At 51.8% G+C, this 25,349-nt stretch overlaps 2 protein-coding genes across 3 annotated transcripts in view; both read right to left on the minus strand.

Annotated features, from left to right (window-relative positions):
• The window catches only part of APMAP (adipocyte plasma membrane associated protein), a 28,999-nt gene extending 27,756 nt beyond the window's left edge, over positions 1–1,243 (minus strand). Inside the window, exon 1 of one of the 2 annotated variants that reach the window (XM_012745524.3) lies at positions 1,049–1,243. In XM_012745524.3, the coding sequence (XP_012600978.1) occupies positions 1,049–1,140 (92 nt within the window). In that variant the 5' untranslated portion in view covers positions 1,141–1,243. Of the gene's footprint in view, positions 1–955; positions 978–1,048 lie in introns of those variants that run through there. The other variant, XM_075992873.1, reaches the window with a different exon arrangement.
• Positions 1,244–8,431: 7,188 nt separating this feature from the next.
• Positions 8,432–25,349, minus strand: part of ACSS1 (acyl-CoA synthetase short chain family member 1) — a 49,498-nt gene continuing 32,580 nt past the window's right edge. Inside the window, exons 4-14 of the mRNA XM_012745523.2 lie at positions 25,105–25,280; positions 24,560–24,712; positions 23,404–23,551; positions 22,016–22,153; positions 17,761–17,853; positions 16,557–16,669; positions 16,108–16,234; positions 15,250–15,377; positions 15,040–15,103; positions 11,673–11,791; positions 8,432–10,116 (exon numbers count right to left, since the gene is read on the minus strand). Of these exons, the coding sequence (XP_012600977.1) occupies positions 9,937–10,116; positions 11,673–11,791; positions 15,040–15,103; positions 15,250–15,377; positions 16,108–16,234; positions 16,557–16,669; positions 17,761–17,853; positions 22,016–22,153; positions 23,404–23,551; positions 24,560–24,712; positions 25,105–25,280 (1,439 nt within the window). The 3' untranslated portion in view covers positions 8,432–9,936. The remainder of the gene's footprint in view (positions 10,117–11,672; positions 11,792–15,039; positions 15,104–15,249; positions 15,378–16,107; positions 16,235–16,556; positions 16,670–17,760; positions 17,854–22,015; positions 22,154–23,403; positions 23,552–24,559; positions 24,713–25,104; positions 25,281–25,349) is intronic.

Consider the following 25,349-nt stretch of genomic DNA (forward strand, 5'->3'; position numbering starts at 1 on the left):
ATTGCTCTCCTTCAAATGTGTTCCTCTTATTACCATTAGCGAATAAATTCAGGCTGTCCGGGGCAGAATTGCCACTCATTCAGTGTGTACCACACTCCTTGGCACATGCTGATGACTAATAAATATCTCTAATATTTTTATCAACATATAAGTTCCACAACTTTTGAGCTTGGTTTATGGCGCCTCTTGGTTCTCCCTAAAAATTCAAAGTTACAAAACTCAGGACACAAAACTGAAAAATGAATTTTAAGTATCTTATACTGAAATCTAGTATAAGGCTCATGCTTCAGTTTTTAGCTAACAAAACATAGCATACTTAAAATTCTGGATGATTGGGAGAGGATGCAAAGGCCAGAATTCTGAGATTTACTAGGCATCAACAACCGGTCTCCTACGTTCCTCCATCTCTATCAGGAAAAACCTGCAAGGCTAAATTCTCACAAAAATTGCCTACAATGACATTTCTGTTCTCAACTCGATCGAGCACCGCGGTGAGGGCTGGCCATGCAGCCTGGGGGCCAGGGGCAGAAGAGCAGGTGTAGAAGCCAGCTCTTCACCGATCACTGGGCGGGACCCCCGAATTTTTTCTGACACCCCTTCAGGAAAGTGCGAGCGGTTGACAGGGAAGACGAGGGCCGCGGCCAGGTGGCTGTCCCCGGGGGATCAGGTGAGCCAGCAGGAAGGACAGCGCGGAGGGGCGCAGAGAGCGAGAGGAAGGCCAGGTAGCAACTTCTCTGGAGGTCGGGACGGGAGTGAGGGGCAGGAGCGGCGCGGGGCGGTCTCAGGACCCCGGGAGCCGGGGAATAACGCCGCGACTGGGCGCAGGGTGCGCCCGAAGCCTCAAGGACCTGGCAGGCGCATCCGCTTTGTCGGAGCCTGTTTCCTCCTCTGTCCAACGAGTTATGCCTGGGGACTGAACGGGAGGGCTGTCGCAACGCCCTGGCACCGCATTTACCTACTACTGCTACTGCAGCGCTGAAGCCAAGGAGCGTCGTCCTCGCTCCTCGCGGCCCCGGCTCCAGCGCCCGAGTCTGGGAGCCCAGCCTACCTGCCGTCCTTGGCCTCCGGGGCTTGGCCATCGTCCGTGACGACCTGCGGCCGCAGGGGCCGGCGCTGCCGCAGCCCGTCCGCCTCGCTCATGGTGCAGGCGCGTAGTCTCCGCGCCGCCACCAGCCGGCCCTGAGCGGCGCAGCCTCCGGCTCAGGGTCGGACTCGAGCCCCGGCTCCAGGCCCGCCCCGCCCCCTGGTGCGCGGAAGTGACGTCGAACTCAGGAACCAATCCACATCTCTCACCCCGCCCCTTCCGGCCGCTGAGGTGGGCGCCCTTAAGGGCGGCGTTGCTTGGCTCTGGGCGGCGGGTAGTACGGTAGCAGGTCTCAAGGTGGCCGTCGCCGCTCATCGGAGCGCGGGGCTCGTTCGGAGGCGGCTCGGGGCGAGGGACTCGGCCTCTGGCCCAGAGCGTGAGCGGCCTAGTCCCTGCGCTTACCGCCTTGGTTTCACTTGGTTGCTGACGATGGGACGACAGTCATCATTATGCACGTCGGCAGTGCCCGACTGAGATATTGGCCATTTTCGTTGTTGGAGAGTGGCGCCGGGTATTAAATGGCAAAGACCCGGTTCTTACAGGCAGCGTAAAAACTAACACGTTCATACTCTTGGAATGCAGTAACGTCCACCTGAAAATTAGAACATGTTTCCCTTTGGTTAAGACCAGATGTCGAATATTACATCTTTTTGTTAAGGTTACAACAGACATTTGATAAAGTTTGTAAGAGGGTTACCTTTAACTAAAGGCGGGGTATGAATAGGAATTATTACTAATAACAACCAAAGCTTAAGAAAGCATAAAGCAGGCGTCGGTTTGGTCGTCAACAGTATCATAGTGCCCGCTATACTTCCGGGCGCTGGAAGATGATGGCGGGCAAACCACAGACAAGGCCCCTCCCTTGTGGAAATTAAACTTATGGGAGAGATGACTTAGATCATCATAACAAATAAATGTAAAATTTTTAATGATTGCTTCAAAGGGAAAGAACTTGAACTTGCAACAGATTTTACAGGTGAAGGGATTGAAAGATGAATAGAATTTGGGGGAGAGAAAGTGAGGAGGATTTCCAGGCAGAGGAAACCAAGGCCTGTTACCAGTGGCAGTTGGAACCGCCTCTGGAAAAGGCTCATTCAAAATGCAGTGTTAAAGAATTAATTTCCTTATTGCACTTGGAGGCTTTCCTGATGTAAACGTGCCATTACCTTTTCCAGTGCTAGATGGCACTAGAATTCCACACGAATGTTATGTATTCATTCTAAGAGCTAAAGAACCAGCTTGAGGGAAATGAAGAATTCTCATGCCAATCCAGTTCTATGGAGATTCAGGCCTCAGGAACATTTTCCTTCATTCCCTGTGGTTGAATACAGCCAGTATAGCTATTAACAAAGTAATCTATGATCTGGCCCCTTCTTGGCCTGCATTCCCTATTTTAGACAATCAGGATTGCATGCCATTTCTAATTCCATGCCTCCCTGCTCTGTCCATGTCATTCCTTCTTCCTGTGGTACACTTTCCTTCACCTCTACTTGGCCAAAACCATTTATATCATTCAGGACCCACTTCAAGAGTCATTGCTGAAAATCTTCCCTCCAATTGCCCAAGCAGAGTGTCTTACTCTGTTTCTAAGGTACTTTGAACATGCCTCAACTGTAGCACCAAGCCCATTGCATTGGAGCTATTTGTGTTCCATGCCCAGTGTGAAAGCCTACTAAAGAAAAATAGCTAGGAACACACCCATAAGAAAAATAATAATAAAAGATGGGTTTATAGAACTTGCTACAGCATAGGAATGCACCAGAGGACCTATGAGGCTCATCAAAATTGGGAAGTTATGGAAAGGTCCTCATGCGGTTTAGGGCTGGAGTTAGTCATAAATAGTCTTGGTGGGGATTGGTCAGAATTTGTAAATGAGATGAGTTGCTAGAGGAGCTAGTGGTCTTATCTCTGGAACATGAGTCCATGCAAAGTTACTAGAGTTCTGCTGGTGGTCTTATCTTGAAGTACATGAGTCTTCATGAGCTGGTGTTAAAATGGTCTGAATTTAGGTCATTTGTGTTGCACAGCATGGTTTCTATATAGTTCTTCTGTTTTTGAGTCATGCTGAAGTCCACTTTGCTTGTTACATTTTGTTTCAGTTTTTGGTCCTCCTACCCCACCCTCCAACCCAGCTGCCAACCAGGTGGACATCTTTTTCTCATCATGCCAAAATCAGCTGTTGACAGAGGAATAGGACCATTATGATTGGTTAGATCAGGTTTCTCAGCACTATAGACACTTTGGGCTAGATTATTCCTCGTTAGGGGGTAGAGGGCCACCTATCCTGTGCATTGTAGAATTTTTGGCAGCATCCCTGGTCTCTATCCATTTAGATGCCTATAGTATCCCACCTGGTCGTGATAATATAAAATGTCTCCAGACACTGCCAAATGTCCCCTGGGGGACAAAATGACCCCTGGTTGAGCACCACTGGCTAAGACCAAGCAGAATTCACCCTCCACCCTGGGACTGGATGAATCCTGCTTCCAGAAGGCATTTACCACAACAAATGTCAGGGCTCTGCCAGCATGGAAGAAAAGGCACATGGTGCTGGGCAGGCAGCCAACAGTGTTCCTCACAGCCAAAACTAGAAACAAACTCTATTTCTAATCCAGTACTTTTTTTTTTTGCAATCCCATGTTGCTTCAGTTCTTTCCACAGAGATGGCCTGAAAGCCTGCCAGGTGCCAAGTGCTGTGACAAAACAAAGGTGAAATAAGGTGAGCCAGCCTGCGTGGTCATTATAATCTGGGAGAATGGTAAAGCACTTCTGTAGAAGAACCACAGTGTGCCTTGAGGTCAAGTGCCATCAGGTGGGAGTGGCCAGAGAAGCTTCTTGGAGGAAGTGGCCTGTGCACTTGGATAAGCAAGATTATAATGGGCGGGTTGGGGGCCCAGGGAAGAACAAAAAATAGACTAAGAGGGAAGATAGGGTGCCCAAGGATTGTTAAACAAAACGTGATGATCAGGGGTAGGCTTCAAGGTTACTGAGCTAGGATCTACAGAGCAGGATAAAAATAAGTCTACAAAAAATAACATTGCAAAAGCCAAAGACAAACAGAAATATTAAGAGCAGCCAGAGGGAAAGTGGTAGATTACCTTTAAATGACAATTCATAAGTTTGACAGCTGACTTCTTTCTCAACAGAAATAAGGGAAAAGGATACCAATGGGAAGGAAATCTTCAAAGTTCTTATAAATGAATAAATAGGCAGGCTAGAGCTATTTACCCAGTGAAAATATCCTTCAAGAGTAACAGTGAAGTAGATATTTTTAGATAGACAAAAACTGAATGAATTCTTTTTTACCAGAGGACCTGCACTAAAGGAAATTATAAAGACCCTTTCAGGCAGTAGGTAGATGATTCCAGATGGAAGCTTGGAGATGGAAAGGAAAGAGATTCAACAGAATGATAAGTATGTGAGTAAATCTAAATTAATCTTGTCTATCTGGAACAATAATGATGTATGTGACAATAATAATGATTTAGAGTTAAAATATTAATATAAAGAAAATTGAAATGCATGATTTATAAGTCGGGATGGAGTTATATGTTGTTAAAGTGTTATTGGGTCTTTATATTGACTGGAAAGAGGGTAAAGTACCAATTAATACTGAACTTTAATATGTAAAGGCCGAAACTTATAATCTAAGGTAATAATTAAAAGAATAGTAAAAATTTATAACTTCAAGCCAATAGGAGAGGGCAGAAAATGGAATAACTAAAAATAGTCACTCTAGAGGAAGGTAAAAAAAAAGAGAATATAGAACAGGCAGGACAAATAAAAGCACTAAGTTAAATGGTAGATTAAACCCAAGTATATAAATAGTTTTAAGTGTAAATGGATCATTTAAATGGCAAAGATTACCAGAGTGGTTTAAAAACCAAAGTGCAACTAAATTCTATTTGAAAGAGACACATCAAAAAATGTAAGGATAGAGAAAGATTAAAATTAAAGGGATAGAAAAATACACACACTAACATTCTACCCAGGGACTACAGAATGTATTTCTTTTCCATCTCACATGAGATCATTATAAGAATTGGTGATAGGCTGAGTCACACAGCAAGACTCAAAGAACTGAAATAATAGAGTCGGGTTCTGACCACAGTGCAATAAGCTAAACACCTTTGACAAAACTAGAAATAACAAAAACTGTATGTTTGGAAATTTAAAAAATATTCTTCTAAATAACCCATGAGGCAAAGAAGTCTTAATGCCAAGTAGAAAAGCCAGACCTGCATTCCCAGAAGGGCAGGTTGCCTCTCCTGACCTGGCCTGCCGGAGGTCAGCTGGGGGCAGTTTAGACAGCTAGCCTGTTTGCTCTGCAGCAGTTTCTCTGTGGAGTAGTGGAGGGGTATTGCGTCAATGCCAAGCACATACAGGAAAGGAGTTCTGCAAGTGGGAAAAAGAGGGAGCCTTGCCCAGAAGACCCGGGGCAGCCTGTTTGGTAATTGTTTGTGTAGTACCAGAGGGAGCACTGGTGAGGGCCCCACAGAGTAACTACAAGGAAGCATCAAGGTGGGCGAGTAGACAGCCCGACAGTTTTTCACAGCGTCTTTGTTTTGCTTCCCATATCTGTAGTTTGAGGGTGGCAGCTCATCCCCAAACTCCGTTAGGAATGTATTACACAGGACACTCGGCATCTGTTTCTTTTTTTTTTTTTTCATACCCTCTGTACGTTGTGAAGCAGGAAAGTTTTTTAATTTGTGCTGCTATGATAAGGTATCATAGACAGGTGGCTAGGCTGGGAAGTCCAAAGGCACGGTGCTGGCAGGTCCAGGGGCTGTTGAGGGCTCGCCTCCCGGAGTGCGGATGGCCATGTTCTCACTGCGTCCGCAGGGAGGGGAAACAAGATCTCTCCTGTTCTTTTATAAGGGCACTAATTCCATTCATGGGGGCTCCACCCTCACGACCTAAGCACCTCCCAAAGGCCCCACCTTCTAATACCATCCCATTGGGGCTTAGGATTTCAGCATATGAATGTTGGGCATGGTGGGGGACTCAAACCTTCAGACCACAGCAGAAGTTGTTTCTACCCACATTTGATAACATGGATACAAACCATCTGGTATTCATAGACCCAGAAATGACATATTTATTTGGTTTAATACTGTTATGCAGCAACATTCCCAAACAATGATGAAGAGAACAGTTGTATAACTCAGATTAGAGGACACTAAAATTCAAAATTGTCACACTTTCCTCCAAAAAAAAAAAAAAAAAATCACCATCTCCAGGAGGGCTTCCTCTTGGCCTGGATTTAGGCTTCTCATTTGCCCTACTCGAGATACCAATTCATAGAACTGTTCAAAGGTCAACAGTATGTTACCTTACAAAGTAAAGGGCTGTCAACATTCATCAACAGCTCTCCCAGGAAGGGGCGGGCATGTGGCTGAGCACGGGGAAAAGGGCGCAGGCTCTGCCGTCAGACAAGCTCCATCCAAATCCTAGCTCTGCCAGTTTCCCCACCTTTTCTGCGGAGTGGGGAGAGCACGGTCTACCTCAGAAGGTGATGTGAGGGTGTAATGCGGAACCTGCCACGCGCTCTCTCTCGTGCATAATGTTCGGTAAATGTGAGCGCCTCTGCCACTGTTCCCTGATGTGGGGTGTGGTGGGGCAGGTGACGCAGTACGTGGACTCCCAGGCCTCAAGCCAACCCCACCACGTTCTGTGACTTAACCTCCATTCTTCAGCTGGGCAGAGAAAATAGGGAGAGAATTTAGGGTAGCTTTTCTTCACCATAAATTAGCTGCTGTAGGTGAACCAGAGATGAACAACACACCTGACATCAGCTTTGAGACAAAAGTGTGCTGTCAACTCATATTAGCCATGATTTGTTTTAAATTTTTTTAATATTTAGTAGTGTTGTATTTCCTTTTGGGAATTAATCATGCTGAAAAGCCCAATTTTCCCTTTGAGTGCGACAACTTTTGTTTTAGCCACTTTAAAAGGAAGTTATTCTTGGAAGGTACTGCATACTGTTTCTTTTTGAATCTAAATATAATTTGCCTTTATAACTTGGGTCATTATGAATGTAATCTTTCATGCTGGCCTAGAGTTCATTTAAGCCATCTCTGAATCCAGTCTGATGGCCCTGCTCTACTGTGGCTGTAGCTACCTGCTCTTCTCTCTGCTTCTGGCCCTGCTGGGGGTCTTGGTCATGACAGAAAACGGAAAGCAAAAAGTGAAGCCTGGGGGCAGGGCGTGCCCCTCTGGGCTCCATTCCTTCTGTGCTCCTCTGTTCACAGGCCTTCCCTGCAGCGGCCACCTCCTGCCTTGTCCAGTGGATAGAGGCCCACAGTCCTTTTTCCAAAGGTGTCTCTCTATGCTTCTCAGTGGCCTTGACAGTGTCCCTTGGCCAGGCCTGAAGCTGTCACTTAGGCTGGGACTATGATGCCACAAAGGACTGTCACACCCACCCTTGCAGCCAGAGGTGGGGTCACTGACAAGTGGTGGGGAGGATGGTCCCCAAGAGAAATTAGGGTGGCTTTCCCAGAAGAGGGGAAGTGGGACAACATGACTCGTTAAAATTATACATGTAACCCTGTCATGCTGCCCTGCCCCTGGGGAAGTGTGTAACTACAGACCATTCTGGTAAGACAGCAAATCCTGCTGTGAATTCCCTCAGGATCTGGAGCTGCAAAAATGTGTCTTTTCCCAGTGAGTTGCCTTTTGTGCATTCAGAATCTCAAATGGGCACCTGGGTGCCCCAACCTTCCTCTCCCTCATCCCTGTGCTCACCCAAGTCAGTGGCACAAGACAACATTGCCATGCCTGGATCCCACTTTGGAGGCAGCGGCTGGCCCTGAAGGAGTGGATTCCACCTCTCACAGCACCAGTTCAGTGTGTCCTCCTGGTAAAGAAAGACCAGCCCACAGCGAGGGAGAGGACGGCCTGGGGTCTGGCTGGGCTCCCCCTGCACACGTGGCTGCCTGGAAGGTGTTTGCTGCCTCGTGCTGTCTGGCTCTAGACCGGCACGTCCACTGGACCTCTGTGTGGTGCTGGCAACGCCTTTACCTGTGCTGTCTGGTAACCACTGGCCATGTGGTTACCAGTTGGTTAACTGAGTATATGACATGTGGCCACTGCAACCAGGGGACTGATTTTTTAATTAATTTAATTTATAGCTACCTTGCCACACGTGGCCAGTGTGTTAGTGCAATAATCTAGAGACAGGTAAGTTTACCAAATAACAGTCTGAGAGCTGCTAGTGCACATTCCCTCCCTGCGAGAAGGTGGGTTTTTCACGAACAGGCCCCTTCCAGTTTCATCCCTAGGATTGTATTTAGCAAAAAAGAGTATCATTATTTGATCCAAAAAAAAAAAAAAACACCACCAACAGAGTAAATGAACAAAATAAAGCTTTATTGACCTCCCTTGCAGATCGTTCTGAGGCCCTGGACCACTGTCCAAGTTTCTATCAGCACTGCGGGACCTAAGCCATTTCGTAAATAGCGCCGTTAACTACAGTCCACTAAGTCCGGGCCATGGCTCTTTGTTGCTAAGCCCATGACAAAGACCACTACTCAGTATGTGTGCGTGTTGCAGTCAATGCCACATCCCGGGTGTTACAGGTGTACTCACCTGGTCACCTAAGAGGCCAGCACAGCCCTGTCCCCAAGTAGGTGCTCAGTACCCCAGGCAGCCCTTGAACCCCGACACAGCCAAGAGGCCATGTGGGGTAACCTGCAGGCAGAGAGGAGGAAGGCCTCTCCCTGCTCTCAGACACACAGCTTGCAGGGCCACCTACCCCTGTGACCACACCACCAGCCCCTGCATTTTTAGCTGAGAAGTAAGCAATCGGTGGCCTCACAATCTACGTCATCTTGTTCAGAGGACTTAAGGCACATTTAAAAAGAGAAAGAGACTGGATTCAGAGCTCCAAGTTTCATCATTGGACCTCAGTGGTTCTTACTGCCCCAACCACAGGATGAAGGACAGGCAGAGTTTGCAAATTCTAGCCAAATTAGTGCTCTGGCCAGTCACCTGAGTTTTCACGGGCTTCTGTGAACGACCCCACCTATTTGGAGTGCGTTAACTGCACACCAAGGCGGGGAGGTGGATCTTTCCAGAATCACAGCTTAAAGAAACAGAACATGACTATCGTAGCTTCAGAACTAACAGGTGAGCACGTTCACCCCATCACTTAGGAGTTAGCTCCATTATACACAAGCCAGGCACTGGAGAAACAGACACCAGGAAAGGATGCTGCAGGGCCTGGAAGTTCTCAAGACATCTGTTTAGACAAAGGCACAGACATCTCCAGTTCAGATTTCCAAATACTCTTAACAATAATTAAAAGTGCACTCGCTGATCCCCAACACGTTTACCCACAGTAAAGGAGAAAGGAGATTTTCCTAACTCTTAAGTGTTACAAAGAGCATGCACGAGTCAATCCATATGTTACACTGGAGTTCCTGCTCATTAAACTTCTAAAATATAAAAGTATAAAAATAAAATCTCTGCCATTTGCATCTAGAAACATCTGGAGAAAACACAATTGCTTCTAGTTCTAAGTTATCTGAGCAGGTGCACTTTACCAGGTGTCTCTTCTTCCTGTGCTGTCTCAAGAGGGTACAGAAACGGAGATGACCATGCCTTTTCATTCCAGGAAACCACAGTCGGTACTCTAACCATGTCTGGCAGTGCCTCTTGGGTGCACTTCTGCATCTCCAAGGGAAGGGAGAACGGGCTCTCGGCTCCATTTTGCATTAGAGCGGTGTGGGTCACTGCTGGGCTAGGGCTGCTTCTGGGGCACAGGACGAAGCCAAACCTCAAAGCCACCTCTGAGAAGGACAGGCCGGGGCATGGCGCTCAGTCTCTCTGAGAGCCCAGGCAGAGGCGCCTTGTTACTTCACGGCAGCCTGCTTGTCTTTGCACTTCTGATAGGCGCTCTGGATCTCTGTGATGACGCTCGGGTCCTCCAGGGTGGTGGTGTCCCCCAGGTCCTGACCCTCACTAGAGATTATCTTCCTCAGGAGCCGCCGCATGACTTTTCCAGACCGGGTTTTTGGAAGACGTTTCACCACCTGGCAAGGAACAGGCACAGCATTAGCGTGGGGTGGCACCCGTGTGGGCTGCACTGAGGCAGGGACGGCCCTGCTCCAGGCTGATGCCCCTCCCTGGGGACTAAATAGTGGCTGATATGTAGCCCCCGCCCCAGCTAGAGAATGGTGGGGGCCTGTGGCCTATGGCTTTATCCTTCTGCAATCTGGACCTGAAGCTGGAATCAACCCAGAGGGCAGGACCAACCACAAGTCAGGGACGTTGCTGAGCCTTCCATCAGCCAAGGTCCGCCTCACCAGGTTCGCCCCACGCTGACACCTCTGCCTGTCCCATCAGCTACGCCACGTGCAGGTGCCCAGGTAGCAACAGGTCTACGCACATGCCATGGCACCTCATCTCCATCCCCCGGCTGGGGACTTAGTTGGTTTTGTCTTACATAAGAAGTGAGAGCAACTTTAGAGAAAAATTTTGTCTTACTTGGTGTTTGCAGATTTAACACTTCCACCAACCACGGCCCATTCGGTGCAAATGGCAATACATTCGTTCAGAGCTATGTCTGGGATCTCTGATAGTGACCCTGTCTTTTTTTTTTTTTTTTTTTTGAGACAGAGTCTCGCTTTGTTGCCCAGGCTAGAGTGAGTGCCATGGCGTCAGCCTAGCTCACAGCAACCTCAAACTCCTGGGCTCAAGCGATCCTCCTGCCTCAGCCTCCTGAGTAGCTGGGACTACAGGCATGTGCCACCATGCCCAGCTAATTTTTTCTATATATATTAGTTGGCCAATTAATTTCTTTCTATTTATAGTAGAGACGGGGTCTCGCTCTTGCTCAGGCTGGTTTTGAACTCCTGACCTTGAGCAATCCGCCCGCATCGGCCTCCCAAGAGCTAGGATTACAGGCGTGAGCCACCGCACCCGGCCTAACCCTGTCTTTTGAAATAGTTCAGTTCACCTAAGGGAAGTGCAGATCTCCTAAAGTTCTGGTTGCCAGGCAACAGTGTGAACTTGTACAATCCCAAGTGAAGCTGGGGCCCCTCCTGCCTCAGAGGACCACCAAACCCAGGACTCGCTGTGGGAAATGCTAACAAGGAAGGAATAGAAAATGTAAAGGTGCTGCAATGGTGGCCCAATGAGCCCCCAGAACTGACACCCTCAGAGGGGAGTCTGGGGGTCTCCCACACTGGTACCAGAAATGTGCTCAGAAACCACGTGGGGGCTAGAGAACTCTGGTACTTTCCATGTGTCTCTCATTAAAATCCCTAATTTTCTCTACCACCCAGCCTGTTCCTGTAACTAGCCTCCAGACGCCAAAGTATGCGAGCATCTAATGTTGCCAAGAACTACCTTCCGAACAGGCCAGTGGTGTCAGCTTTTGGTGCCACATCTCCCATGCTCTCTGCCCCTCTCTCCAACACACAGTGACCCCCATCCTCACCCGCCACCCAGGAAAAACCAAACCACTGATGTCACTTTCGATGCCGGTGAGGAAAGGGCAATATGCCCACCGAAGATCTCTGCTACATGATGATCGTGGCAGGCGGCTTGCGGAGTGCTGCTCAGTCCCACCCTTGGGGCCACTCACCAGGACCTGGTCAGGCACGGCATACTTGGCGATCTTGGTGGCCACTGCCAACTTCAGCTCCTCCACCACCGCGTCTGAGTCGCTGGTGTTATCTTTTAACACGATGAAAGCAAATGCAGCTGGAAGGAAAACAGAGGTTTGGGATCGGTCAGATCACAAACCATCTCCCAAGGCAGAGTATTGTGCACAAATTGCTACAAATGCAAAGGATTGTTTAATCATGTTAAATGACATTGCAGCAGCTGGTTTCTTTGGCTGCAGCCCCAAAGACGCACTTCTGTTTTGTGCAAAACGGAAGCAATTCCAACAGCTCCACCAGCGTCCCGGGTGGGTGGTCAGTATGGTTGAGGGGTTGGCACAGCAGCTCTGGTGCTGACTGGCCATGTGTGACCTGAACACAAGGCTGCCCCCGTTTCCTCATCTGTGAAATAACCCACAATGCGGGCTGACAGTGATGCGGGACATACGTGAGACAGTGACATAATGCGGGACATACGTGAGACAGTGCACAGACACACGGCCAGTGGGCACCAGGCACACAGGCATGTGTATCTAACACAGTAGCCACGAGCCATAGCAACTATTTAAATTAAATTAAACTGCAGCTCCTCAGCTACATGAGCCACATTTCAAGTGCTGTTCAACCCCACGGTGGCCAGTGGCTGCTGTATCAGAGCAGAGAGTTCTGTTGGGCAGTCCACATTTTAGCACAACTAACTGGTGTTCCAGAAAGGGCTTATGGTGTGTCCTGCTGTGACACAGGGATCTAATTTATCACTCTCCACGTGAGCAGTCACTTGTCCCTGCACCATTTCTGACCACCTGCCCTTCTCCACTGGCCTGTAGCGTGCCCTCCCTCACACACGGATTCTGCATACGTGCAGCTCTCCCAGCGTTCATCCGCACCAGTTCCGCCTTCACTCATCCTTCCACAGCACACGTCCGCTAGCACACTGGGTGGCTCCTCAGTGGTCATGCTCTCCCTCTACCCCGACCCCTCCAGCATGACCACTCCTCAAGGGCAGGGACTTTTGTCTACGTTATCATTGCTGTGTCTCCAGCACCTAGAACCACGCCTGGAACACAGTAGGTGTTCAACAAATATCTGTTAAATTCATCAGTGGATGATTGTTTCCTGAATAAGCTACAAAGATCTATAGCTTTTGCCTGAAAAGTCCCCCCACCCCATTTCCACCTGCAAAACTCCTATGTATCCCTCAAAACCCAGTTCAGCCACTTTCCACCCTGTGAAGCCTTTCCTGACTGTGGCACGTGCTGTGTGGGACAGTTGTCAGTGCCCCCACTGCCACCCCACCAGGCTGTGGGATCTCTGAGAGAAAGAACCACATTTCTCTCTTTGGTAGCTGAGATGGGATCAGAAGTGGGCCTGGACTGTTGAGCTCTGACAGCAGAGGAGGGAGGAAACCCTCCACGCGGGATGAGGAGTGGCTAAGAGCCAGGAGAGGCACGTGAGGCCCAGGATGTTGGAGACGAGAAAGACAGAGCCTGGGCAGAGGCGCCAGAGGCTCACTGGGTCCAAGAGGCAGGGGCTCTCCCTACTCAGATCTAGCGCAGAACAGAGGGGTGGGAACAAAGGCACAACAGTGCTTACACGTGGCTTTAGGGCTAACCAAGAACTGTAATGGGATACTCATGAATTACAAGTGAATAGATGCTCAGTTTGTTAGAAATCAGGAAAATGCACATCATTATACCCATGATGGACAAATTCTCCCCACCAGCCCGGTACACGGTAAGAGGCCAGTGATGCCAGACGTGCTTAGGTGCAGGGAGAACTGCTGAGCGTGGCTGATGGGAGCAGGAAGTGGCCTGAGGCCTCTGGGAGCACTGGTGTCACTGCCCTGCGGCCAGCACCCTCACCTCTCGGGAGGCCCCAGAGACGGCCCTACACACACAGAGTACGTCCCGGGCAGCACTGCCCACGGCAGTCCACACCCCAACACGCCCCGCCCAAACCTGAGGCTGCCCTACGGGACACAGTCATTGTGATGTCCCTCACACACCATTTAAAGTTCACTTACCAGTGCGCCTTCCTTGATCTTGCACTTATTTCCTGGGGTTCATCCAGGGGCTGAGGAGCCCCCAGACAGGGTGGAACATGCCCGGGGTCACAGGCCCCAGCCCCAGGCCCTGAGCAAGAGGCACTGGCTTGGCCACAGGCTCAGACACAGGCAGGGCTTTCCAAACCCCCACCTGTGAGACACAGAGATCCCCAACGGAGGGGCCCAGACTCCTGCCAGTGTGAGGTGCCTTCAGGGGGACGCTAACTCACCCCCAGTCACACGTGAGGAACTGCTCCTGTGTCCACTCTCTTGCGATCCTCCTGATCTTGTCCAGACATCCCCGAGGGGCACCAGCCCCTAACGGCTCTCCCACACCCCAGCCTCCTGGCACGTGCCAGCAGCCCCACCGGCACACCCTTTTTCATGGAAACTGAAAATTCAGTTTCTAAAGCAGTTAAATTCTACACTTGACAATGGGTTAGTTTAAAGAAAGTGTTTGAGTAAATAATGGAACAGTGGCATAAACATGGCAGGGAGGCAGGTGACATCTGGGACATAGGATGTTCCTGGCAGCAGGAGGGCAGGCCCAATCCCGTGTTCCTGGCAGCAGGAGGGCAGGCCCAATCCCATGTTCCTGGCAATAGGAGGGCAGGCCCAAACCTGTGTTCCTGGCAGCAGGAGGGTAGGTCCGACCCCAGGCCACTGGCAAGGCAGAAGAAGCCAGTCTGCCTGGCAGCACCCTTGCCTAGGGTCAGCGTGTCCAGGTCACATCAGGTCAGCATGGTGGCTGTGGACCTGGCCTTGCAACGCTCGGGTGCTCCTGCCCTTCCCAGGCCCAGCACTGAGACACTGGTGGACTTTGGAACAAAGCGTGTCTGTTGTAAAGAAGACCATTCCAATCACTCGTTCTGTATCCCTGGCATGTTGCTGAGCTGCAGGAATCACAGGGCACACTGACATGCAGGTGTGATGGCCGCAGAACTGGCTTAGGTGCTGTGACCCAGCCTGTGAGCACGGAGGACACATGTGTGGCTGGAAATTTTGTTATAAACTCGCTGTAACATGGCTGGACAGTGTCCCAGCCAGATGCACCATGGACAGAGGAGGACACTCCCAGGCTCAGCGGGCGCCAAATGGGTCATGACTCCTTGGGGGTGAGTATCCTTAGGGGACAGCAGAGCCGGGCATCTCAGCAGCCTGACCGGACACATGCGCTGCTCAGCCTCCTCACCCAAAATCTCCCTTGAGAGAGAACCAGCAGCTTGACCCATAGAAACCCCCAGCACCCCACTCGCTCTCTGGAGTCTGTCCCTGGGCCTGGTGCTCCTCTCTCAGATGCTCACCTTCTCCTTTGATGTCGTGGGGGTAGCCGATGACAGCAGTTTCCGGCACCGCAGGGTGGTTAGCCTGTGCGTAACAGGGAACGAAAAGGCAAAAGGTGGCAGGCTCCGCGGGTGCTGGCGGTGACTCAGCGCAGGGATGGCCACCCCCAGCTGAGCCCACAGGGGTATCACGGAGAGTTGGGCAAACGAGAAGGCCTGGCCTGTGCTCACCATGGCATCCTCGATCTCCGCGGTCCCCAGCCGGTGGCCACTGATGTTGATGACGTCATCCATCCTCCCTGTGATCTGGTAATAGCCGTCCTCGGTTCGGCAAGCCCCGTCCCCAGTGAAGTAATAGCCTGCACGACAGCGGGGAATTCAACACCAGGAACTCGGAGCCGACCCAGGGCCCTGCCCTTCCGTGAGGGACACAGGGGACCACGACCCTCCTCACTCTCAGCACCCGCTCAATTCCTGGCTGGGGTCCCCCCGCAGCTCCTAAGGGAGACGCTTCTCTACACGGCACTATCTGGCCACATTCTAGCGGCTCCAAAACAGCAGAACACAGAAGACGTCAAGGTGTCGGCAGAAGGTACAAGCCCCACATTCAAGACGCTCAAAAGTGAGTCTGGTCTACCGGCTTTAGACTGAAAACTGCCAGTTCCAACAAGGCAGAGGAGACGGCGTCTTCGTAAACTTCCAGCCAGTGACACAAAGCAGACGGAGGAAAAATAAAAGAGAACTGGAAGAACTCCCAGCCTTCGTGACAGCTGCCCAAGGTGGCTTTGTGGCCCTTCCTTCCTAACAGGATGCCCAGCCCGGGCCAGGTGCCGCGCTGAAGAGCTTCACCCCCACGCCCACCCCCCAAGGAGGGCCCTGAGGTGGGACATGCCCCCAAGTCTGAGATAAGGAGAGTCATGGAGGGGCAGCGACAGGGCTGGGGGGGAGGGGGGGAGGGGGAGAGGGCAGACTCAGGCCTCCACGCTGCCACGCTGCACTCACAGCTGCCAGAAAGTTGGAAACATTTTCTGAGAATGTGATTCCAGCAGTCAACGAAAAGGCTGAGAGGACCCACGCTAGCCTGCTCACCTGGATATGCCTTGAAGTAGGCGTCCACGAACCTCTGGTGGTCACCATAGATGGTCCTGGCCATGCCCGGCCAGGCCTGGGAGATGCACAGGGCGCCGGAGACGTTGCCGCCCTGCACGGTGTTTCCCTACAGAACAGGGGGACGTGAGCGAAGGGGCCGGTTCTGGGTAAGGACAGTCGTTCTCCTAACTGCTTGGCCCCAGGCCGGAAAGCAAGCAGCATGCCTGAACTGAACTGTCTATAGTTCAGTTGCTCCTCCGTGAGGAGTCTCCGCAGGGCTGCGCAGGAGGGCCCTGGGCTCGCCCCACGCCAGGATGTTGCTCAGGGTGTTTCTCTGAGAGATGCTGAAATGAATGGTGCCTGAGGACACGGCCCTCCCTCCAGGTCCCGGGGAGGTGGGCAGGGAGGGAGCAGGCCCGTGCACCCTCTGTGAGGCCTGTGGCACACACCTTCTCATCCATGAGGACAGGGACGATGCCAAAGAAGGGCCTCATCGCCATGGCAGGGAGGATTTCCGCCCCTTCTTCCGAGGGCCGTGGTGCGATGCAGATGCCACCCGTTTCTGTGGGGAGGATGAGGAGCAAACACTGATTGGCCTAGGAGCTGGTGACACGCTCGTCCAGCCCTGCCGTCAGAGGGCACTGGCACTCTCCCAGAGTGGGCCGGGGCACAAGGACCTTTGTCTGAGGCAAGCCAGATGTGGGTCCTGGTCCCCTGCACCCAGGGGACCCCTGTCCCCTGCACCGCAGAAACAAGAGGGGCCCGTGGCAGGTTCAGTCCCAGAAGCTCTGGTGTCCCACAGCAGGTGCAGGCAGCCCCGTTGCTTGAATGGGAGAGAGCAGAGTCCACCCGCTTACATGGGGACACGCGAAAAAGAACTGGCCCAGCCGGTGACCGCGTGACAGGGACCCAGCAATGCAAAGACAGGCCCTCGCACGCTGCTGTCACGTTCTCTCCAGCACGCGCCTCTACCAGCCTGTAGCATGCACGTGTCTCATGGGGCTCGGATGTAGGGACCCTATCCTGTGCCTTCCTGAATAGATGGGACCTGCACCATCAGGACGTCTCACTTTCTGGCTTTTGTAAGGCTGAGACCGCAGATGGTTACATTTATTATATCCGTGGTGGTCTCTTGCCCCAAATATCCTAATAAGTCACACACCCAAGAGAAGGGGGTACAAATCCAAACTAAATGTCACAGAAAAAATTCCTTTCCCACTAAAATTTAAACTTAGGCTCATGGTCCCTTAGACAATAGGGTCTGTCCTCATAGATGCGCCTGGGTTCAGAAAGGGTCCCCGAACCAGGGAAGCGAACACTGAGCTCCTCCTGCACGCCAGGCCTTGAGCAACACACCATAGCTGTAGCACCTCGTTCACCCTCTCCCAGACCCCTGGGAACATTCCCACCTCGCAAAGGAGAAAACCAAGGCTCACAGAAGTCAGGACACACGGTCTGACAGCTGGAAGTGGCAGCCAGGTGACCTCGGCATTCTCTGGCTCCAGACGCCAGGTTTACTGCAGCCTCATGCCGACATGAGCGTATTCGCTCACCGCACTAGCTGCTGAGAGCTCGGACCCCAGGCCCAGCCTCACACCCAACCCTCCAGACGTTCCCCAGGCGCGTCTCGACTCCTCCCGCAGACGGTCTCACCTGTCTGCCACCAGGTGTCCACCAGCGTACATCTGCTGTCACCCACCACCCTGTAGAGCCACTCCCAGGCCTCGTGGTTGATGGGTTCTCCCACTGACACCACACGGGAAAGAAAAAAGATGTTAACAGACTTCAAATAAACCTGAAACCAAAAGGAACAGATCTTAAGGGGAAAACATCTCTACGATTTTTCTCAAGGACATACAAGGAGACCTGAAAGTGCAGTGAGACACACCATATTTACGGTCATCAAAGAAATACAAATTACATTAAGGTATTCTCACCATTAGGTGACCAAAAACCAAAAAGTGGGCAAGAATGAAAAAAAGGATTTCATAATCACAGTAGGAGTATAATTCGGTACAGCAATTTGGGGGAACAATTTGGATACTTATCTTAATATTTCCAAGTACACACACCCAATACAACTACTTTGGACAACTGTTCAAGGCAGAATCTACTAAAGCCAAACAGAGGTTTAGCTTAGTATCCAAAATTAGGACTCCTGACATACGCTCCACAGAAATGAGGCAGATACCACGGAAAGCAGACATGTGCACGGATGCTCGCAGCTGCCCTGTTTGTGACAGCCAGAAACTACACACATCCCTCCAGAGTGGAATGGGTAAGTGAGTCATGGTGTGCTCGTGCAATGGAATCCACAGAGCAATGAAGAAAGCAAACCCCTGCCACCACCGCAGCACAGATGAGTCTCGGTTATGACACAGAGCAAGGGAAGCTCATGCTGTGTGACCCCATCCATGAAGCAGTCCATGGTGAAGGAGGTCACAGGGGTCGTGCCTGGGTGATTGACTGGGAGGGGCATGAGGGAGCCCCTGGGGACTGCCATTCCTACAGCTCGATCTGGTGCTGGTATTGTATGTATGTAGGTGTCCCCCAAGTGAGCGCTTTAACATTTGTATATTTTAGTGCATTTTATACCTTACTGAAAGGAAAAAGATGTGCATATATCCCAGGAGTCTACATCCCAACTTCTCAGTGTGTACCCTAATGAAATACACACACATGGCTGGCATTCAGTCGGAACTCGCCAGTTTAGACACACTGTTGCCAAAATAGTGCTGGTGGCCTCTGGCTCAGGACCACCCACAATCCTACGCCTTTCCTGGCAGGGGCCTCCCGTGTCTGTGCTGCGTGGCCAGGGCTGTCACACGGGTGGCTCCGTGTTTTGTGTGCTGCCCTGCACCTGTGAATCCACGAGGGGCAAGACACCCACTGCAGCGTTGGTGGACACACTGTCAAAGAGCCGACGGCCACACATCCAACCTCAGGGATATGTCTACACAAACCACGGCAATCTCCACAGTAACGTATGAGTGAGTTTTCAAAAACCAGGGCTGATACGTATGGAAAACTGCAGATTGTTGGCTCAAAAGAAACATTACAGGATAATAGCACAGTGTGGTAACTTTCACTTGAAATCAAACGTCTCTGAACAGAACTGTACCTAGTAAAGGAACATAACTGCGCAGAAGGGGCCGGAAGATGTAGGAGTAATAGGGTCCCCTGGAGCGGCCAAGTGGATCAGCTTGAATTGCGATGTCCCTATTCTTTTTACAAAAAGGATGTATCTGTGTGTTACTCATGAAATTGAAGGTCTAAAAAGCTTGTTTGGGAATGACAAATCCTGTCTTGAGTGAGCTGGATTCTGACGACTGGTGGACCAAACCAAGGCAGCGAACCCAGGGCCCGGTGCATGGTGAGGGCTGATCCAGCGGCCTGGAATCGGCCTGAGCTGCGGTCCCACGGTAACAGACCAGTCAAGGCACGAGGCACACTGATCCCCAGCACCGCCCTGCATCCACCTGTGAGCGTCTCCGGGGCTCCACACCTGCCAGCCAGCACCGCGTACTGGTAACAGTGAGACTGGTGATTTGCACCTGGTCTCCCACGGGGCTCTGCTGTTGGCACTGGTGGTGCAGTTGTAATGTCCCATAGACCAGCTAATGACACAAAACCCAGCTGGGCCTCTGTGTGGGGCTGGCTCTCGGTTCAGAGGTATTCTATGCACATATCAGTGGCCCCTGATCCAAGACAGACATGTGTCTGGCCAAAGCCCTTCCACAGGGAGGACAACAGGAACCTGCACTTGGTCTCTGGGGCCCCCTGGGTGAAAAAGCCACAGGGACGTACAACCCCACTCCAATGCAGTCACCAGAGCACATCCTTTCCGGAAATATACTTGTCACTGGACCCTGTGAGTATCCTTAGCAACTAAATCCCGTGAGTGCATCCAGAAAATCAAATCTCACCCTTCACCCCTGTCCTTACCTAACTCCAGGTGACCTTGCAGACAACACCTGGAGGACCTGGGAGAGTTTCCATGGCCCTGGCCACCCCCATTTGTTCCTGGTCCCTGAACACGGTGTGGCCCAGAGTGCATGGGCAGATGACGGTCCCCTGCGCCTGGCAGGGCAGTCAGAAACACAGGGGCCTCGCCATCCACGGCTCCAACATGCTGAGACAGGCCTCGGACTCACCACCTGCTGTGGTTTGGATGTTCATCCCCTCAAATCTCATGTGAAATCTGCCACTGTAACAGTATTCAGAGGTCATTAGGCCCTGAGGGCTCCCCCTCATGGGTGGGATCGGTGCTGTTGTAAAAGGGGTGAGTTTGCTCACCCCTCTTGCTCTGTCTCATCCTCTCTTTGCCCTAGTGTCATGGGATGATGCAGCAAGACGGCCCTTGTCAGGTGCCGGCACCTTGACATGGGACTTCCCAGCCTCCAGAAGTTCACTATAAATGCGCAGTCTCAGATGCTGTTCCAGCAGCACAAAATGGACTAAGACACCACCTTCTAGAAAGGAGCCAGTGCCCTGGCTGAGTGGTCAAGGGCAGGGAGCCACTGCAGGTGGGAGAAGTGGTGTGGACCAGGGCCCCAAGACGCACTGGGGTGCTGGGGGTGGGGGCAGAGGTGAGTAAGGTTTACCGATTCGGGGGCCAGGAACCGGGCTCAACACAGGGCCCCCTACTTCCTCACTGAGTGATCTGGGTAAATCCGTTGACCTCCCTGTGCCTCAGTTTCCTCCTTTGTGATATGGGGGCAACATTAGTGCTTAGCTCACAGGGCTGATGTGAAGATATAGGCATTTAGTAAATATTAGCTCTTATTAGTGGTATTCAAACCTCTCCCATTTTTTTAGTCTAGAAAGTTCTTTGAGAAACAGAGAAGGTTTTCACTGTTAAGGTAAAAGTAAGAGGCAAGAGAAGAGTGCCTCTGGGTGCCCCCACGGGCAGGGGCTCTCCCACTGATCCTCACTTCCACACCTGCACATCAATTCATGGCTACACGCATATCCTCTGTATCTTCCTCACCACCCCGTAGGGCGGGCCCCAGCCCATCTCATGCTTGGGAGCACGTGGTAGGCTGGCGGGCCATGGCCCCAGCAGTGGTGCCTCTCGGCCTGCGCCTGGACAGCCTTGCGATTGGTCACCCCACTAGTAACGGAGCACACACTCACCGCACCCCCTTTCCTAAGGATGCATTAGGCAGGAATGGTCACCACATGCTACAGGCTTCCCCTGCGAAAGAGCACCAAGCAGGTGGTGCACTCTCCCAAGGAGCATGGAGGAGGCCCCACCCTTCTGTTCCCTGCTGACCACACGTGATGTGTGTTAAGGCAGAAATGAAATGCAGCAGGGAAAGGAGAGAGACGAACAGCAATCCACGGAGCCCAGCACCTCCTAGCAGGGGCCCAAAGGACATGGGCATTCCACTCCCGCCACTGTCTGAACCGGCCCCACCCTCACATTTCCAAAACACTTCCACGTGACTTGGCACCATCTATCGAAATTACAGAACCTTTGAACTCTCTGCGTGGAGATGTCTACAGGAAGAGCCGTGCAAAAGTACAGGATGGTGTTTATCACATAAACTTGGGAAAAGCCAGAGCATCAGCAATGGGGGAATGTTTAGTAAGTTACAGTTATTACAGGTTAAATCCCATACAGCCACTGAAGAAAAGACTTGGCCCTGAACTTACCGAGCTGGGAAGTATTCATAATAAAGATTAAGCTACAGAACTTGGGCACAGAAACACTGGCACGGAAAACATCTAGAATGATGTTCCCCAGGCTGGTAACAGCTGCCGGCTCCAGGGAGGGAGGGGCTTACAGGTAGGAACATCTGCTTTCTACCAGCCCAGGTCTGGCGTTGTGTGAATTCTCCACCACGTACACGTGCTGGCGGACTCCGGCAAGCACACCTTCTCCTGCCACAGAGCGGCCGCTCACCTGACCCCAGGGTCCGCAGGGAGGAGCGATCGTACTTCTTCACCCAGGAATCGCCGTGTTTCAGCAACAGCCGGACGGCCGTCGGGGCGCCATAGAACTGGTTGATCTTTAACCTCTGCACCGTCTCCCAATACCGACCTATGAAAAGGCCCAAATTCACCGTCAGCGGGAGAGCCCACCAACATGACCTACTGCAGACTTAGCTGGAGATAAGCCAAGGGTGCCTGAGTGCTGGGTGCATGCAGACATCTGCCTGTGTTCATAGAAAGACGGAAGGGAGGCCCTGGGCACAGGGTTCCCGGTGGCAGCTCTCTGCCCAGAGCTCCCCAAATCCAAAGGCATCCGCACATTTGGGAACAGTCTCCACCCGGCTTTGGAAGATTGAATCTACACAATGTGACCCGCATGACCTAGCGAGAAATTAGTTCAGAGCGATATTACTGAATTTAAAAAATAACCCATGTGGCATTAACACAGAACTTCCACTCAGTCACACTTAAACAACCTCTAAAGTGCTAACTGGTGCTTCCCCTAGCGACAGTGCCACCACCACTGTGCATGTCCCAGGGAGCAGGGCACATGCCCAGCATGCCTAGCCTTAATTCCCATAAACCCCCAGACCTCACACCATTCCCTCTGCACAGGATGCCGAGTGCCCCGTGGCTGAAGTGGTGCCTGAGACCACACCCGGGCTGCGGCCCTTAACTCCTAACTTTGCTCCCATACCTTCCTCAAGCACATCTAGCCACCGAATGGATGGACGGGGCAAGGGGAGGTGACCACGAAGCCCATGCACGACTGTCAGCAATGTGGAATGCTCCAGCAAGAGCCCTTGGGCAGAGCCACCGTCATTTAATTACATTGAAACAAATACTTGGGGACACTGTGCTGTGTGGGAGGAAGATGCCAAGGGAGCAAGACGTGCCCCTGTCCTCAGAGCGATCTCAATTTAATGGGGGTGGCTCCAGGCCGCACACAATGTGGTCTGGGGAGACAGCCCCAGAGGCGCAGGCTGCAGGGCTGGGGAAGTGGAGCTGGCCCTGGCTTCAAAGAAAGGCTGGATCTGGTCAGGTGGCTCTGTGGGTGAGACGGACAATGCTAAGGTGATGGCCCAAGGCAGGCAGCTTCAGTTGGAGGGACAGGAATGCTTGAGATGTCTCCAGGCTCCAGGTCAGATTCCCTACCACTGCTCGTCTGACCTTCCTGCACATGAGGCACCACCCCAGTCCACCCAGTGGCTGCAGTGTCAACTCAGCAGCCAGTCAATGGACCACAAGAACCACACCCTTCCCAGAGCCCAGGCTGCCACCATCCTGTGAACCTCTCAGGCCTCAAGCTGCCTCCCCTACACCCAGCACAGGGTCCCAAACACGGTCCTGGGTCCTCACCAGCATCAGGGTAAACCGGTGTACTCTCAAAAAGCACGCTGGTAGCTCCATTGCACAGGGGTCCGTACACCACGTAGCTGTGTCCTGTGATCCAGCCGATGTCGGCAACGCAGCCAAAGATGTCGCCTGGCTTGTGGTCAAACACAAGCTGCGGACACAGGAGGGAGCTGTAAGGAGCCTGTCCTCACGCCCCACTACGTTCCCACACCTCACTAGGAAATGGGCACTCATGTGCAGCCACCAGCAGAGGGGCGAGTGCGTGCACTGCAGGGGTTGCATGCCACACACTGCAGCGGAAAGGCAGGATGAAACAGACAAAAGACCATGTGCTGGACGAGCCCATGGAGGGAAGCTCACAACCAGACACAGCCAATCCACACAAGGGGGCGAAAGCTGGGGTGAGCCTGCAAGGGGCAGGCAGAGCTTTCTGGGGCTGGAGACATGCATGTGGGAAGTCACAGGGGTACACCAGAGGGAAACTTCATCTAGTTGTATGTTGAAGATATGGGCACTTTTCTGCATTGCCTAATGCCACAATTTTTTTAAAAAATCCCTTAGAAACTACAAAAAAAAAAAAAAAGCAAAAAAGGGCAAGAATCGCATCAAACATCATTAGCCTCAAAGAGCGTGAGAAGAGAGACATCTGCCTCTCCTGCATTCTTGCCACGGGGTCCCATCCGAGCCTGACTCCATCTCAGAATCCAACACAGCCCGTTAGCAGGAAACACAGAGGACAGGGGGACAACTGACTTGAGCCAGGACATGGGATACCAGGGACAAACAGCTAGACTCTACAATGGCCAGGGTTAAGGCAGTGAAAGGGATGGAGGGGACCCATAGGTTACAAAAGACTTAACAGACGTCAAAAATATTTTAACGTGCAACAGTAAGCTGTGATGTCCAAGCATGCACAGTTGAGTGACAAAACTATAAAGAAAACAAAACTAAACAAGACAGGACATGGAGGTGGGGCTGTGGCCAGACAGCCACAGAAGGGGCTTCCGGGAGGCTGGCGGCATTCCATTTCTTGACCAAAGTGGCATTTGCCTTACGATAATTCATTTTGCCATTCATTTGATTTAGGTGGTTTTCTGTGTCTGCCCTGCCCCTGCCCAAAGCCCAGTGGGGGCATGGCACCCCCGACAGGAGACCGCACCTTGTGAGTCATGGCGGCATACAGCAGGTAGCCCGCCTGGGTGTGGACGAGCCCCTTGGGCATCCCGGTGCTCCCTGAGGTGTACAACAGGAAGAGCATGTCCTCGCTGCCCATGCTCTCTGGGGCGCACACAGGGGCCTCCTTGTCCATTTCCTGGAAGCAAGAAGAAACACACACCCCAGCCAGGGCACTTAGCCTCCCCCCCTTCAATCCCCGAAGCCTGGGGACACCATTCCCCCAGCTGTTGCAGGATTCAACAGACAGGATTCAGAGTTCCCCTTCTCTGGCCTGCCCACATTCAATTGCAAATGTGGAGAAGGTACCAAAGGATGGACACAATCATTTGTTACATGAAGTGTCCCAATATGATTGTGGTATTTGAGTTCTATCTTCCCAATCAGGACTTAAGCTTGTCAAATATCACAAGGGAACCCTGGGCACCTATATGGGACCCAGACTGAGAACCACAACCCAACATGCTCCCGACCCAATTCACTTAATAATAATCTCTTTCTCAAACTCTACAAACGAGGTACAAAACCCACCTGCTCGAGAGGTATGTCCCGATCCCCCATGTGGACCTTGCTGTCCGTCCTGTGAGCCACCAGGACGTGCTGGACGGAAGGGCAGCTCTCCACGGCTTTGTCCACGATCTTCTTCAGTTCCAACACGCGCCCTGCCCGCAGTGCTTGGTTGAAGGTGATGACCACCTTGCACTTGGCTGACAGAGACAACACATTTCTGATCAGTTTCCGCCCCACCTGACCCTCACACCTCGGACTTACAGCTG

The sequence above is a fragment of the Microcebus murinus genome, chromosome 16 (assembly GCF_040939455.1).
Source record: "Microcebus murinus isolate Inina chromosome 16, M.murinus_Inina_mat1.0, whole genome shotgun sequence".
Lineage (NCBI taxonomy): Eukaryota > Metazoa > Chordata > Mammalia > Primates > Cheirogaleidae > Microcebus > Microcebus murinus.